General features: G+C 39.4%; 1 protein-coding gene across 1 annotated transcript in view; it reads right to left on the bottom strand.

The window, feature by feature from the left end:
• Positions 1-1,819: 1,819 nt before the first annotated feature.
• MTAP (methylthioadenosine phosphorylase) overlaps positions 1,820-17,934 on the bottom strand; it is a 32,276-nt gene continuing 16,161 nt past the window's right edge. Inside the window, exons 5-8 of the mRNA XM_030969232.1 lie at positions 13,833-13,935; positions 8,893-9,132; positions 8,252-8,374; positions 1,820-2,761 (exon numbers count right to left, since the gene is read on the bottom strand). Coding sequence (XP_030825092.1) covers positions 2,723-2,761; positions 8,252-8,374; positions 8,893-9,132; positions 13,833-13,935 — 505 coding nt within the window. The 3' untranslated portion in view covers positions 1,820-2,722. The remainder of the gene's footprint in view (positions 2,762-8,251; positions 8,375-8,892; positions 9,133-13,832; positions 13,936-17,934) is intronic.

Genomic DNA, 17,934 nt, shown 5'->3' with positions numbered 1-17,934 from the left:
TTATATACAAATTATGCATGAGATACCGTTAGGTACCAAGCCTATGTTGACCAAGCAAGTAAATATGATGGAAAGGTCTCTTCCAGCCCAAACCATCAATGACATATTGCCCAATCCTCCCACCATCAGCAGGGACACCTTCCCCTAGTCTTGGCCGAACTCTGTCTATCTGATTCTGAATACTTCTAAAGACATCCACAACTTCTCTGAGCAACTTGTTTCATTGTCTCAGCAGCCCCATCATAAAAACTATTTTTACATCCAATCTAAAAATATCCACTTAAAACTGTTGCCCCTTGTCCTGTCACTACAGGCTGCAGCAAAATGTCTCTCTCCCTCTTCCTCGTAAGCTCCCTCTATATTCTGAAAGGCCACCCTAAGATGTCCCTAGAGCCTTTTCCTCTCCAGTCTGAAAAACCCCAACTCTCCCAGCCTGTCCTCTTTGGAGAGGTGCTTCATCCCTCTGGTCATCTTTGTGGCGCTCTGCTGGACTTGCTCCAACACATCTTTCTTACAAAGTACCCCAAAACTGGATGCAATACTCCAGGTAGGGTCTCATGAGAGCAAAGGGCAAAATCACCTCCCTCAATCTGCTCTTGATGCAGCCCAGGATGCAGCTGGACTTCTAAACTGTGAGTGTACATTGCTGGCCCATGTTCAATTTTTCATCCACTTGCACACCAAAGTCCATCTCCACTAGGCTGATCTCAACCACCTTCACCTTAACTCAAATGCAGCACCTTCTGCTTGGCCTTGTTGAACTTGGGCCTCACTCCTTGAGCTGTCAAGGTCCCTCTGGATCACATTCCTTCCTTCACTCACCACCCAGCTTGGTGCTTTTTTCTTCCACAAACTCAATCTCACTCTCTTACTTAATTGATGAAAATACTACACAGTGCTGGTCCCAGACCTCTGAGGGAAACCATCTGTTCCTGGTTTCCACTTGGACACTGAGCTATTGACTGCGACTCTTTGGATGCAGCTATTCTTATCTATGTTCTCACCTAGCCTCACATATGAAGAATATGTAACAGAAATGCATAACAGAACCCACTACCTATGGACCTGCTCTGTGCCACTCTCCTGTGACACTAAGTACCCAGTATATAAACAAAAAAAAAATAGCATAACAATTACCATTATATGTCACTACCAAGTGCAAAAAGAGAAACCCAAGGGGATTGAAAATGAACACCCAGGAAAAAAAAAATCTCTTTAGAACACAAAGATCTGATCCATTTCACCAGAAGTGCCAATGGAAGGAAGATAAAATGGAAACCATTCTTAAGGCCACATATATGATTTGGCTTAGTGGAAGGTAATGAAATGTATGTTCCAACTGTAGCTCCTGCAATTCAATTTTTTAAAAAAACACCATGAATATAGAAAATTGGTTAAACTATTTTCCCCAGTACTTGAAAAGCACCTCTACTGGTTTTGCTAGAAAGAATACATCCAGATCTAAAGGATTTCACAGCAGGAGACTGGGTGTCTAACAGAAAAAGACAAGGAAGTTAAATTGTTGTGTACCTGCTTTCTTCTGTTTTCCTTTGGATTAGTATGGTTTTTTTTTACAGTACTATGAGGATCCTTACCATTTATGTTTCTGATCTTTTCCTTGCACTCTGATCCACTTCTGCCTCAGCAATCCCTGTTCAGGGACTTAGAACCTAAAGTTCTGAGCAGCAGAGTATTTTCTAAAAAGTGTCTTTCTGAAAGTGTTGTTTACAAGGTATCATCATCAACCTGTTTAATGAATGGCAAAAATAATTGTGATACATAATGACTAGAAGTAAACACCACCCCCCCCCGCCCCCAGTTTCCACACATCTTGGAGAACTATATGTTTCATTTGTTTTATTTACTAGACAAGAAGTAGCAGGTTATTTTATTAAAATAAAACTGTATTAAAAAATTGAAATGCATACATTCAAACCACTCAAGCACATTCATCACTTAATACAGGAACTAAAATTGGAGCTGTTCAATAAAGCAGAAAATGGGTGTGTTTGGGACACTGTCAGCAAAGTACGTTTTCTGTACAGTTCTACAAGTCATGTAGGTACATCTTCAGGCACAAATTTGGTTTAGGCATTACTTCGGTCTCCAACACTAACTCATTACACACCTGCTGCTGTGACAGAACCACCATAATTATTAAACCAGGTCTTCTAGCACATAAAACAAATATGCTGCTTAAAAAAAAATCACTGGAATAAAAAATACGGATAATGTATAAAAATAGTATAATTTTAATTTGAAATTGTTCAGTTTTTCTGTTATGTTTCTGAAGTGAATTGTAATCATGTGCCTTGTTGAAGGAAAAGATGGAGGTAGAAACGGCAACACAAATAGCCTGTGAATCTGCTTTTGTAGACCTTATTTTATGAAACTGCAACAACAATATTACTTAGACTTTCCTTCCTATCACCAGTTAAAAGGTACCACTGAATAGAGGATACTGATTTTTTTTCTCTGTCAGATACAGTTTGCCAGTAGAGCTATTTATAGTTGAAAATGTGCTCAAAATCTAATTTTAACCATCTTATATGTGATTAAACCAACAAAGATTTTAACAGCAGCCTTACACATGATTATTGGCCAATATTTAGTCCATTCTTTTAAGCTTGTAGCAATTTTTGAAGATATTATGACCTCTGAAAGCTCGAAAGTGATCCACTCTTCCTTGAAAGCACTGAAACTTCAAGGTTCATCCAGGTTGCTACTGCTTTGGCAGGATAACCGAACACTGCACCGTTGTCTGAAATACAAAGTCACAGGAGATAAGTGCTTCTTTTGCCAATGCAGAGAGAATTACTTTTCATTGTAAAGGTAGATTACGTAGCTTCCATTTGGGTACAAACATGTGTAAATCCTTTCATGTGCATAGTATCTCCAACTTTTTCCAACACCACAGAAGTCAGTATTATTACACGGAGGGCATACACACACAATGAGTTTTCATTAAAACTTTTACAAAGCTATGTGATAGGATTATTGGTATGGAGAAGAACAACCATATTGCAAACCCACTAATTTATGAACTCTGGGCTTACAGTCTGCAAAGGAAAAATTGTGCAGCATGCTTTCTGTGACTTTTACATGACTTTTATCAATTCTGAAGTACATCTATCAAGAACAGAAACCAGCCAGATGGCACTGACTGTGAGTGAATGAAATACTCAGGTTATGCAGGGACAGGCAACTTTGACATTAGCCACATTCAAAGGCAAGGTCTAAGAAACATTTTAATCTCAGCTTTTGTGAGAAGTTCTTGGCCTGCAAGTACCCCTGCATGTAGACCAATGCAACTACAGTTGAAGTGAAGCCTTGATGAATTTTCCTCTTCCGCTTTAGTCACCTGTGCCCATATACTGTGATCACACATGTACATTCACTGACCAGTATCACAGATGAGATATTTTTTGAGGAAGAAAATTACTCAAAGATATTTACAAGATTAGAGTTCTAAATACAGAACTTATGAATGTAAGTTTCAGTTTGAGATAGACTAGAAAAAATTACTGAAAAAATACTAAGCTTTATGCCCTTCAACTTGTTACCTGTCAAATCACATAAATGCCCAAGTGACTCCCTGATGAAGTGTATTGAAATACATCTGCAGTTACCTTACCAATCTATCCTAGAGTATTCACTTACCACAACTCTCAAAATAGAGCATTATTCCTTGTATCAGAGATCTGACAAATACATTTCTCACAAGCTAGTGCAGAAATTCAAGAAAAAGGCAGGTAGTACAAGCAGGTTTCCCCAGAGAGTAATGAAATTTACCTAAGGAGCACTCACAAAAGCTCTGACACCTTACCACAAGCTGATCTTCTTACAGACACACTGTAAAAAAAAATCAGTTCTAACAGGAAATTCCTTTCACCATTATAGTACAGATTCTCTCCTGACACTCATGGGGTTAACCTTTATTGTAATGTAATAAAGGTACAGAGCTCAATTCCCAGTTATGATGAGCTAAAATTCTTTTCAACAGGACAGTTTTTTTTTAACTCATACTTTTCTTAGCAAAGATTAAAAAAAAGTCTTGAAACATATGAAATTGTTTGCTGCCACCAATTCATTTACTTTATGGACAATGAGCCTGTGTTTTACATGGTAAGTTTTTGTTATCAATGCTTTGGCTGCAGTACTTGCTGCCTTTGACATCTCTTCCAATTGTCAACTACAGACAAGCTCCCATTGTCCTGAAAGCATCTCTAACATACCTGCACTTCCATCTGGGTTCTCTCTTTGCAGCTTGTTTCTGCTGCCAATGCTTGATTGTTGCATTTTTGCCCTAGAGCTGTTTCCTGTTCAGTCAAAATCTTTCTGTGGATCAGAATGCTGCCCTTAAAGACCTGCCAACATTCTGGGGCTCCTTGACTCTTCAGAAAACAAGTATGCTCACCTGAACTCCAGCCCTGTTCACCTGAACCTGTACTGTTAATTGCATTACTTGCTCCTCATAGGATTTCGAATGCCACAATTTCATGAAGATTACAGCAACAACTGTCAGTAATTATCACCTCACTAAACAACTCTTCTCAATTAACAGCATATCCAGCTATATATCACCCATGACTGACCAGCCTACCCAGAAATTTCCTTGACACCAGAAATCACTTCGACTAGTGTCATCAAAAGCATCATCTGTGTTTCCTGACACTTGACATAAACAGCAGGTGGTCATACCCTGTTCTGAAAGAGTGAGGGCTTTAAATTGACACTGGAAACATATCTCTTTACAGCAAGAAAGCCATGAAACACTGCCCTAAATTAATCTTACACTTTCGAAATACACCTACACTCGCTGACATATCGAAGATTAAATGATACAGTAAAGAGAAGTGATGACAAGCAGCCTATCCTTTATCCAAAAAACAGCCCTTGGATATTTTGTTTCAACACCAAAGTCTCTCCTTGAAATTACAGTGAGATTCAGAGGAGATACCACTGGCATGTGTGTTGATCTGGGATTAATGCTTCCACACAAGGAGAGAGAGAAATAAAGGTGGGCAGAGACTTGACAGCACATTTTCTCCTGCCAGGTGAAGCTCCTCCTGTCAAAGCAGACACATTACAGATCTTGGAGAAGAAAAGCTGTGTCTGTGTAGAGCTTTACTGTTTCACAAGCTGCCCCAACACTAAACCAGACATTGGCCCATTTCATATGCACAGCTATGGCTTGGCTATATTCTGTCACTGAAAGGAGTGTACCAGCTGCAGTCTTACTCAGCTTGCTCCTTGTCTGTGTTCTTTAACACATTTCCACAGTGGTGCAAGACCTGCTGCCTTCAAGGTCTAGGAAAAAAGCTCCAAAACAGTTGAAATAGTCCATCATCTGGCCTTCAAAACTCGCGCTATAAAATATACTGAAGTACAATACAAGACAATAGATTTTAAAAACTCTTTATGGTTCAATTACATACTTGTACAGAGGCACATACACATCTCTTTCTCTTTGCTTCCCTGCAAAATTGCCTCTCTCATTTGTTAACACCAATCCTTACTCTGCTTTATCACCACTGAATTCCCCAAACAGGAACATTTGTAGCCTTTCCTGATGTTCCTATGTAAAATTAAAGGAAGCCTCCAAAGCCTTTGGAGCTTCAGAATTTCTCACTATTCCAGAGTTCTTGTTCTTTCAAGTCATTAATCCTTGTGGCTCCTACTTTCTTGACATAAAATTTCAATCCCCACTGCCTCTTTCCAGCTCTTCCAGAGCCTTCAGATCAACTCTCTTTCTCAGTACACTATCACTCAAACCTGTCTGCAAAGAACATAAACATCTAAGAATTGTAAGTGAAACTAATTTATTATTCATCATTGATATGAGGCAGTAGGTATTTAAGAGAAAAAAAGTTAAGAAGCAACACTAGGACCAAGTGACCCTTCCTCTGGTGCATCACATTTTCTTCTTCCAGTACTTAGGGGACTGAGCTGGAAGAAGTACTTGACAATGAACTGAAAGAACAGCTGGTGTTCATTAAAGGGGAATATTGCAAATGTAGTGCCAGCTCTCTTTCACTCCCAATGAAGATTCAAGACAATCACGAAAAGGAACACAGGAGGACACTGCTCACTGAAGTATGCCTCCCAGAAACCAAGGCAGATTCATCAGTACTTAAGCAGCATAATATACTTGGAAACCATTTCCTTTCATGCCAGTATAAAAAAAAAAGTGCCTGAGGAATATCTAGCACATTTTATATTATTTGTTCAAACTCTTGAGTTTGCTGTATAGCTAGGCATCTGTATTAAAAAATGCAGTCCTATTCTCTGAAAATGTTTTCAGTGGATTAGAAGGAAGAATCAATAGTGATTTTGGTGCCTCCCTTATCCATCCAATGATACAACTTCCTAACGAATGCAAAAGGGAAAGGAAAATGTCAGTTATCTCTCTCATGTACAGAGGGAACATTAAAATAACTGTTTCAGATAACCAGGTGAGGAAGATTTATAAAGGTAATTCAGGCACTCCTAAAGAAAAGTATATTTTTCAAGAAAGAATTGGTAAAAGAGTAATTTTAAGAATTTGGGTTAGAATTCTACAAATCTGACCTGGTCATTAATGCTTAAGAAGTGGCTGAGGTGCATTTTACTGAATATGCCTTCCCTTCATGACATTGACTAAACTAGAGATGAGAATCACTGATATGACATATTGGGTTTGCGTGGCCTGGTTTTGGTAGCAAGGGTCTACAGGGTGGCATGGCAAAACAGACCCCTCCCTAAGGAAGATGGAAGATTTTTAGAGGTGACAAACTCTAAAACTAAAACCCCATGTTTCGTCTCTCTTTGCTGTTGGTGGGAAGGAAAGAAGGGCTGGAGGAGGGGAGGAAAGGTATTCTAAAGGTTTTAGTTCTCATCTACCTCTTTTAATTCTGTTAATAAATTTTTCTTTATACCTTTTAAAGCTTTGACTCTGTTTTGCCCTTAGAGTGTTTATTCCTAACCCTTATCTCACCCCACGAGCCTTTTAATTTGTTTTTCTGTCCCCCTCCTCTGCTCAACTATAGCAGAGAGGCATGAGTGAATGCTTTTTCATGGGTGCACTGGCATTTGGCCAGTGTCAAAATTGCAACATTTTTGGTGGAGAATGCAGGCAAACATGAGGGCTTTGTGATAAGGATATTAATTGGGAGAAATAACAGACAAAACAAGTACTAAATCACAAAATTAAGTAGAATGATAGTAGGAAATTTGTACTGTAATTGTAGTGAAAATCTAGGGGTAGATTTTTTGTGCAATTTGTCTTTTTGGTTCTGTGTAATGACTGTACCTTAGATTAAGTGTAGCGATTTTTTTCTTCTGTTTAGTTTAGTAGTTATTTATTGTTCTAGCTAAGTGTTATATGTTGAGTGTAATTTTGATAATAATTCTTAAATATTCATAGAAGCCAGGGGTGGAACTATCCTGCTCTGATTTTGTTAGTAATAAATTCAATTAATATGTCTAAGCTGAGCCTGTTTTGTTCATGACAGTATTTGACGAATGATCCCTCCTGGTCCTTATCTCAACCCAGCCAACAAAAGCTCACTGAGAAGCTGGATAGAACCTCAACTGTTTTAACATTGTTTTCCCCCTCTTTGTTATAGCCACAAATGAATCTCGAGTATGCCTGTGAAATACAGATGATAAAAAACACAAGTAAACCTTGTTTAAGAAAAATTCTCCTTAAGAACTCCCTTGCCAATATATTTCAAAATGTTTTTCTTTTCCCTATTTTTTTAATGTACCTTGGACTTAAAACCTACAGAGAACACAATTCTAGTAATTCCAAATTGGTTATTACCCATCCATTTTAAGACTCTTCCTGATCTACATATTAAAGTGAGCATAATATTTTTGGTTTGGTTCAGTCTCTTTCAGTTGATTCTTCTTTGTGCTAAGATCCACGATCAGGGTTTCATTTGGATACTCACATATATTTGTATCTTACTGTGTATCTCATTTATTTGTATCTTATGAACATCTTATGGTTGACGTCTCACTTCATCAACCATATGTAGCTATCTGGTTTTTTTAGCCTTTTCCGAAACTTCTTGTAAAACTGAAGCTAGATCTTGGCAACAAAACTTGCAAGAATCGTGTAGAATCTGCCCGCCCTTCTTGAATGAATTTGGTTTCTTGAAGCATTTACTCTGAAACATTTTGATTTAAGCAAAAACATCCTGTAACATACACCTGTGCACACACATACACTGTCCCTGGTAGTCATCAGCCTCGATCGTGTACTTACTTTCAGAGTATGCAGGGTGCTGGTCCATTCCATGGAGCCTATCTGAGGTATGGCAGAAAGGAGTATGCTTGTAGCCTTGTTTGCATTCCCTTTCAGCGTCTTTAAAACTTTATCCACTGAAACCTAGAAATACAATACAACTGAGTGTTGTGTCTCCATTTTTAAACACCCAAATAAATTTAACTGAGAAATGTAAAAGTGAAGCCTTAGAATATCAGTCTTTTTAGATAGTGCAAATGTTTTTTCCTCTGTATGTTTATGGCTTATACTTGTGTATTGCAAACAAAGAGGAGAACTAAAGCATATACATTGTTTTGTACAGAGCTGCAAAAGTAAAATCACCAGACCAATCACAGTCACAAAAAAGATAAGTCACACAGAATTCATGAGCTTCATACTCACAGACCCCCTGATTCAGATAATAGGAAACAAAAGGTTTGCTAGTAGTGAGGCAGGTTCATGAAAATGAATGTAATAGCAACAACTGACTCTATTTTTACTTTCACAATAATTCATCAAGAATAACCCAGGGATTCTAACATAATTAAGAACAGATTTAGGATAGCAGGTCATTGATCAAAACCTATACATTCTCATTCAAATTCCTCAGGGCAACACCAGAGGAAAAAAGTTTCACTCACAGCTTCTTCATGCTCCTTCCAGCAGTCATAATCTGTTGCCATGGCAATACTAGCATAACTCATTCCAGCTTCCTTTGCAAGAATCACTTCAGGCACTGTAGTCATGTTGATAACATCAGCTCCCCAACTGCGAAACACACAGCTTTCTGCTCGAGAGCTGAAACGCGGGCCTTCAATTGTGATCATTGTCCCCTTGGAGTGACACTGGAGGCCCAGCTTCTTGGCAGTCTCAATAAGCACCTGCAAAACATGCCAATGTTGAAGAAAGGAAATAATTCCCTTCATGCACTGTCTTTGCATTCCATCACAAACTTGCACAGAAAAATAGTTAGCTTTATACAGCAGTCCAAAGCCAAAGATGAGTTTTGTTTTCCTCACCCAACAAGAAAAATTAATAGTCCTACCAACAAGGATAAACTTGAACTCATCTGATTTTATTAGTATCAGTTGGATTACTGCTTTCAATGCAGACCAAGAAGACTGGGAAACAGAATTTTTTGCACATTTACATTGTGCCTACATTGCTGGCAGAACTGCAGGTAAAAGCATTCCACTGAGCACTACACTATCACATGGTGGAGCTGAGACATTGAAAACAGTAGTAAGAAATTTATATTTTGAAAGTAAGACTTTACAAGCACATAATTTAAAGAGTACCCTGGGAATCTGTACAGAAATTGTTACCACATTTTCCCACTCCAGTGGCTGAATGCATACTGGACATAGCATGTAGTCTGTTGGGGGTTAGGTTTCCTTCCTTTTCGTCCTTTTTACTTACAGAATTTTCCCCGTAAGTTGCTAGGAAACTGTAACGACTGAGTACTTAAGGGAAAAACAGCGTACTGAAGAAAAACAAAAGAAAAACAAAATAACTGGCCAGGCTCAGGGCCAGCGGAGTGGGGCCGGTAAAGCAGGGCTGGGACAGCAGCTAGCTCTCCTGCTCTGTGACTTTGCTCTGTGGCTTCAGAGCAGGATGGTCCGAACTGATGCTTCAGGAAGGCAATTCGCTGCTGCCGCCAGAGCCCAGCTCGGTCCTGCTTCTTCTGCTGTGAGCTCGATGCTCCCGAGAGCCCCGCTGGAGCCCGGGATCGGGGCCATGGGGTTTGCGGAGCGAGGCCTCTTCCCCCACCCCTGCCCGTCCGGGCCGAGCCGCCACCGCCACAGCGCCCCCTGCAGGCACAGGGGAGGCACCGCCCCCGCCCCGCCCCCGGGAGCAGCAGCGCCCCTGCCGGCCGAGCCCGGAACTGCAGCAGGGGGAAGGGGCCGCGGCCGAGCAGGCCGGGCCCGGGCCCTGTTTGTGTTAATGCTGTAGGCGTTGTTGTTTGTTTGCTTTATTACACATACCCGTTATGAACTGTTATTCCTATTCCCATTTCTTTTTGTCTGAGAGCCTCTTATTTTCAAAATTATAATAATTCAGAGAGAAAGGGTTTACATTCTCCATTCCAAGGTTGGCTCCTGCCCTCCCTAGTAGACACCTGTCTTTCAAACCAAGACAACTTCCCATCAGCTTTTTTAGTTCTAACAAGAACTTCATATATGGCAGAATAATCCTGACTTTCCTGGTAATCAGCCTGGATAATGCCAGTTGATACAACTGGAATAAGAGGATACTGGCCTAGATAAATGGGACTAGGATGCCAATCACTGTCCTGAGTAGAAAAGTGAGAGTAACCATGATGCCTTCTATTTAAAATGGCCATCAATAACAAAAAAAAAAAGGATAGAAAAGAAAGCAAAAGCACTTCCAAAAATTGTCGTAGGCCAGGAAGGACCTTCATAACACAGCAGCAGTGAAAAACCTAGGATGATACCACTAGATACAACTCAGCATCATGACTTATGCCCTGTGGAGCAGCTTCCCTGCAAAACATTGTGAGAAGACTACACTCAACACAAAGAGATGCAACAGGCAGCAAGAGCTCAAGTGTGTTATGTGATCCTGTGGGGTGCCTTGTCTCTGGCATGTGGATCAGTGGATTGTGCAGAGCAGTGGATTTTGTGGAGCAGCACAACAAAATAAAGCTGGACCACCTGCATCAGCCACCACACTGCAGATATGTGTAAATAGGCAAGTCTGTACTCTGCCTGGGTGGCAACACCTGACACACCTACAGGTTGGATGAAGTGATTGAGAGCAGCCCTGCTGAGAAGGACTTGAGGGTGATGGCTGATGAAAAACTCAACACAACCCAGCCATGAGCACTCTGAGACCAGAAAGGCAATAGGATCCTGGGTTGCATCCAGAGCAGCATGGGCAGCAGGGCGATGGAGACGATTCTGCTCCTCTGCTCTGCTCCAGTAGGTGACCCTACTGGAACACCACATCCAGCTCTGGCGTCCTTACTGTAAGAAAGACTTGGAACTGTTTGAACAAATCCAGAGAAGGGCCTCGAAATTGATAACAGCAGTGGAGCACTTCCCCTGTGAAGACAGGCTGAGAAAGTTGGGCCTGTTCAGCCTGGAGAAGAGAAGGCTGCGGGGAAACCTCATAGCAACCTTCCAATATCTGAAGGGTTCTGCAGGGAGGTGGAGAGGGATTCCTTGTCAGGAACTGCAGTGATAAGACAAGGAATAACAGCCACAAGTTGAAAGAGGGGAAATTCAGGTTAGATTTTAGGAAGACATTTTTTAATGTGAGAGTGGTGAGACACTGGGACAGGCTGCCCAAGGAGGCTGTGGATGCCGCAACACTGGGAATGTTCAAGGCATGGCTGGATAAGGCCTTGAGCAACTTGTTCTAGTGGAAGGTACCCCTGCACATGGCAGTGGCAGCTGGGGCTAGATAATCTTCAAGGTCCTTTACAAACCCTTAATATTCTGTGAATCATTCTGTGCTGTAAGTTGATCTAGTAATAATCATCCCTAATATTTAGGTTTATTGATGCTATTAATTCTGAATATATGTTTAGAAGAATGCCAGTTAATTACATTGTTAATAAATCCACTGACCAACTGACATGACATAACCACAGGTAAGCCACATTATCTTTCTGAAACTCTTTACGAAGTTCTAGCTTTACTGCCTATAGGATGTTGTGCTGAGCCTCAGTTTCTAAAAGCAGCAATACCCAAGATACCCTATATTATTCAAAACTTCTGAGAGAAAAAGACAAAACTCCATTTAGATTCTCATTTAACTTACAGTGCATAAACCAACTAAACCAGATAATTTTAATGTATTTGCATAAATGCAATATATGAAGGTTTCAGATATTTTGTTGCAAAATTCCTTAAATATGTTACATGCATGATCTTGGCTTTTTTATTATTATTGCACTTATCTATGAAATTCCTTTGAACTGGGATAACCTAGGCTGAAATTATCTTAACAATTTGCAGACATAGTTTAAGGAAAAAATTTAAATCACTTTTATCTGGTATTTTCTAATGAAGTGAAAATTCTCCTTCTCAGTCTGACAAAGACTCAAACCCACACGTTCTTTAAAACATCTCTCAGGCTGATCAGAATGCACAAACTAACGAGATAATGATCACATGTGAGACTGGGAAGTACCTAAATGTTTTTTCTCAGTTTGAAAAGGCACATTTCTCTGCTGGCTTTTCAAAAAAATGAAAAACCCAAATAACATCTCTAGCTAGTTAACAACCGAAAGAAAACTGCTTCCTGCAGTCTCAGGAAATGTCTTATGTATGAGTACTTGCTTTTTTTTAAAAAAGGACAAGGTGAAGTACTGCCAATCACCAAAGTAATAACACTTTTTAATCAATTTCTTAATCAACTCCTTGCATCTGCTGCGACATGACATCATGCTTGCAGTAGAAAGCAACTAAATACCAACTAATCTTTGCTAAGAGCATGTAGCTAGGCTCTTTTTGCAAGAAAAATGCAAAGTATTTTGCATATTTTGCTGCTCATTGAAAGAAGGGCAAAAACATGCAAATGTACAATACGCAGTGGCTTTTTTCTTTGTGAGACTTAGAGTATCTTTAGGTCATTGTAAAACACCTTGATTCCCAATGCGGATATGTCTAAACCACCGTGGCCAATTAACAAAAATAGCACATGACACTGAAGTGAATTGGTGCCAAAAGCAGAATAGCTCAGTAGTCCAAATGTTTGTACATGCTCCGGTTATTTGTGCCACCTGCTTCACAATTAGCTTTGTCTTGATTGCAGACAGCAGGTCTCTTAGATGACTGTGACTGATTCTGTAAGTACTCCTGCTCCTCTGAAGAATGTACCTCCTTGCAGCTACTGATCAGAGCATTCCACAACACCACAAAATATGCAGTTTAATCTTCACCTTCCTTTTTCCTCAACTCTAGGAATACACTAAGGTGACATATTTAATCAGATACACTCCTCCCAGAAGCTTATAAAGGTGCTGAAAAATAGACAAGTGTTTCACACTCTGTAGTTTGAGAAGCCTGAAAATCTTAAAGTGACGCAACTGAGAGCAACAACTAAGAATAAATGGCAAATACAATTTGGCTTGTTTCAATGCTTAACATCCTAAGCCTTGACTCTCCACCACCACCCACCTCTACAATACACAAAAGCGCAAATGCTAATACTGCTATTTTTGTTAATGTGAAAGTACTACTTGTTTAAATATCTGAGTATCCAGAGTGCCTCTACCATAGGTGCAGCTTTATTCAGAAAAAAATGGAACTAATTTCTAATTCTAACTGCTTTGTTCTTGGCTGGTTACTTGATTAAAATAAAGATCTTTTGTCCTGTTATTAAGATTGTAGGAAAATATGTTGCCAACTGACTTAAGAAGACAGACACAAGATCTTTTACTTCCCATGCTTTCTAAATGTAACATTCGTCCTTAATACCGTGATGTATCTGAGAAACAGGATAAAGAGGTGCATATTGCCTCTGTATTCTAAGAATGCACAATTAGACTAATATATCACAAATAAGTGCCATAAAAACAACATTTCTTAATACTATTACAGAATTCACTAACCTCTCTGGTTTTGGTGCAGAAAGGCTCAGCCATTGGAATATGACATACTCCTGAGAGAGTGGAATGCTGTCCATCATATAAAGTACAATGTCTTTTAGTTGTCCTAGAAAAGCAGAAAACTTGCTTAGAGAAAAGAAAAAGAGAAAGCAACAAATTGATACAAACCAAAAAACAGCATCCCTGGGAGTGGAAGGAAAAAACAGGATGATATTACGACCACCTGTAATCCTGTTCTGCCTCTGCACAAACCTTTGAGAATTGAGCTGGAGACTATAAAACTGTTACTCCACTAGTCCATTGTCAATTCATTATGAAAATCTTTTGTTAACCAAGACAGTGAAACGCTGATTTGTTCCTAAATGACACAAACACTCCTATTGTGATGCAATTCTACTGCAAAACAATCAGCTAATTTATTAGTCAGGGATGTAACCTCTGGAAAAACATATAAGTAATCTTTAAGAAAGGGAAGGAATAAAATCTCAACTACCACAAGGACAGTCAAAATAGAACTTGTTTGTATCACTGCATTCCTACATCCCAAAGGACAGGAATTTACAGAAACAGCTTCTAGGATGAAGGAAGTATGAATTCAACTAGAAAAAACCTTGGAACAGGATGTTCTGAGAACCTCATGTTCTCAGAAAGATCACACACACCTGCAGTGCCAGCTTCCAAGTAAAAGAATCCTTTTTCTCTCTTCTTTCAATGGATTGCAATGGTCAAAAATTAAAATTACCATTCAGCATGCCATTTTGGAATACATGGAACTGCTACCCACTACCACTTTACCCTCAAAAGCACTGCCTCAAGCTAATCCACTCAACTGGATGGTGCAAACCATCTGGAATAATTTTCTCAGAAACTCCCTTCTTCCCTACTGTGCTTTACAGCAGAAAATAAAGACAATACCCAAATTCAATCTGCAGTTGAAATACAAAGTATCTGCTGGTAGTACTTTTTATAACAGGTCCCCAGTAAATTCATTAGGAAATATTTAAAATAATGTTTTAAATACAATTTATATGTATTTAAAAGAGTAGGTTTGGACAAAAAAAAAAGCATCAAAAATGCATCAATAGGATGCATTAAGAATGTGAAGTACTGCCAATCACCAATTCTTAAGAATGAGATTATAAAACAGGAAACAGATGGACAAATTAAAAATATCTGGAAAATGTAGAGCTGTTAAAATCAGTTGAAACACTAAAATTAATTCTTCCTTTATGGGATACTGAAAAGCTGCAAATAGAATATATGCAATTTTTCCCACTTTTCTATTTTGTCTGCTAATGAATTATTTAGAGTTGGAGGAAATGGTACAAGCCACAATCCATTTCCTGCATTATGGTATTTCAGATGCTGTTAGCCAGGCACTTTCAATCAGAAAAGCCCAAAGAAAGATCTCATATGCAGAAATATTAATATCTGACTTTCAGATGCTCCATGTTCTTTGAAGAGAACAGGAACATCATGACATGGCTTCATAAAGAAATCCAACTACGTTTAGCATTATTCATACAAGCTGCACAGGACCAAGTAACAACAATAAGACCTATAAATGCTTTGAGCAATGTGTTCCACTTAGATAATTTCTCTTCTCCATCTGCTGTAGTTTAAACCCACCTGGAAATTAAACCACATTAAGCCCCTGTACCTGCAGCAACAGTTACACTTTTTATCTGACAATAAGGTGGCTTTTGCTCCTTCATTTTGGTTTTATGGCAGTAACACAGGATTTTCTGGCAATTCTGACTGTGACTGATTCTAGGAAGCAAAATACAACCCAAACAAATGAACAAACCAGTCATTTCCATCTGTGACAAAGAGCCCTCTATCATTTCCATCATCAGCTTCATTCTTCCAGTAGGACTGAATTATCAAACTACTGGTAATGAAAGAACAAAATGTAAATTCAGACTGGCATAAGCGCATATGAATCTCAGTATGCTCTGCATCTTCAAGGACACTGAAAGAAAATTCTACAAAAAAATTTACAAAGTGTGACAATGTTGCAGTAATTGTAGTTGTGTTTGTGACACAGAGAACTGAAACAATAAAACTGGCAGCTGTTACAGGAAGCTATTTTCTGCATCTCCCCAACTGAGCTCAGTCATTCAAGTAAGTAGTTACTGTCTTGCTCTTCTCTTCCTAGCAAATATTAGCAGCAAACCAAATAGAAAGTATTCTAAAGCCCTAAATTAGCCTGATGTCATCAACTGACTAACAGTGCTGCAATTAACTAACAGGAGTCAAAGGTGGAAAAAAATTATCCGATATTTTTAAAGTACCTTTTTAGAGAACAACTTTTGCAGCCTATAGTAGCAAGTGGTTATTTTGGATTTGGAAGCAAGGAGAACACAATAGATGTATTTTTGTATTTATTTAATAAAATGTATATTTTATTGTTTAAATACACAAAATAATAAGCACAAAGGAAGCAGAGACTATATACAGAATCAAACACTAGGTGAGGTAATGACTTGCAGAACTGGGCTCCCAAAAGTTTGGAAACCTTATACAGTTCTAATTACACCTATTCAGTGTTTTACACTGAAAATCAAATCTGTGCTAGGCAGAAGTCCTACACAACTTCTTATATTGCAATCCTGTCATTAATTTCATGGTGCACATGCCCAAGGAGAGCAAGTTACAGTATCTGCCAACAGTTTTTTGCTGAGTTCTAGCTCTTCTTCAATTTCTATTCACTATTCCTTCTTTTTGCTTCGCACCTATAAGGAGAATTGAGAATAGGAATTCTCCCTATTGAGAATATATAGAGAGAGAGCCAGATACTAAAAGGTACCTGGACACCAGAAGGCACTGTTTAATGGTGGCCTGAGTAAAGCCTTGCCACCTAGACCATGACTTCTTTCCTATGTACTGCCTGGCATGGGTTAACCACTATATAGAAGCCAGAATACCTTTTAAGAGAAGTAACTGACTACTTTTGCTAATTTAACCAGTACCATCTCTCCAAGACTTTTAACATTGTTTGCACGACCATGATCTTGCATTAGAAGGTATTTCAGAAAAATTCCATATTTTCAGACTTTGGTGGACAACTAAAATATTCAGCCCAATGAAAATATCTTCCAATCAGCAGCACTGTTGGCATAGTGACTTATATAATGCAATCACTCTTGGACTGCTGTGAAGGGCTAAATACAGACCCTATCTCCAAAGACCTGGCAGTCTAACACTCCCTCGCACAGAACATTATGAGAAGAAGACTTGACACAGAAATTCAGCTGTCAAAAGAGACAGACTACTACAACGTATCAGTTTTCTGAATTAAACTGCATGTTGGGGATGATTTAAAAATTCATATTACATATCATTTTCCACACTGAAACATTTTCACATGCTTTTCTGAGAAGCTTTCTGGTTTCCTGATGCCATTAAACAAGTCAGAACAAGTTTCCACTTGCCTACATCAAAACGGAAACTTACTTGCCCAAATAAAACACTGCTCATAAATAGGCTACACCATTACTACTGGTGACCATCTGAATAAACTCTAAATGAAAACAGAACAACTGAGGGTATAAGTAGCCTCTGGAGGTCCATGTAGAATGGGCTGCCCTGTTCCATATCCAGATGGCACTGAGTATCTCCAATGATGGAGACTGCCACCTCTCTGGGCAACCTGTGCCAGTACTCAGTCACCTTCAGTAAAAAGTGTTCACTGAGGCTCAGAGGGAATCTCCTGTGTTTCAGTCTGCTCCTACTGCCTCTGATCCTGGGCGCCGCTGGACAGAGCTTGGCTTCTTCTATGCACCTTCCCTTCAGGTATTTCTACACATCAATGATATTCACATTGAGTCTGGTCTTCTCCAGGCTGAACAGTCCCACTTCCACAGTGGGAAGTCCCACTTCCTCACTTCACTCTCTTCTTAGGAGAGATGCTCCAGTCCTTCAGTATCTTCATAGTCTGCTGTTGGGCTCTCTCTACAATGTCCATGTCCAAATTGCCTTGTAGAGCCCAGAACTGGATACAGTACTCCAGGTGTGGTTCACCAATGGCAAATAGAGGCTCCTGTCACTTACCCAGGAGTCTGCCAGGTGATAATGCAGTCAAAATAACTGGCGCTTGACTCAC

The sequence above is a fragment of the Camarhynchus parvulus genome, chromosome Z, assembly GCF_901933205.1.
Source record: "Camarhynchus parvulus chromosome Z, STF_HiC, whole genome shotgun sequence".
In the NCBI taxonomy this organism is placed as follows: Eukaryota; Metazoa; Chordata; class Aves; order Passeriformes; family Thraupidae; genus Camarhynchus; species Camarhynchus parvulus.
This window is presented reverse-complemented; position numbering and strand designations above follow the sequence as displayed.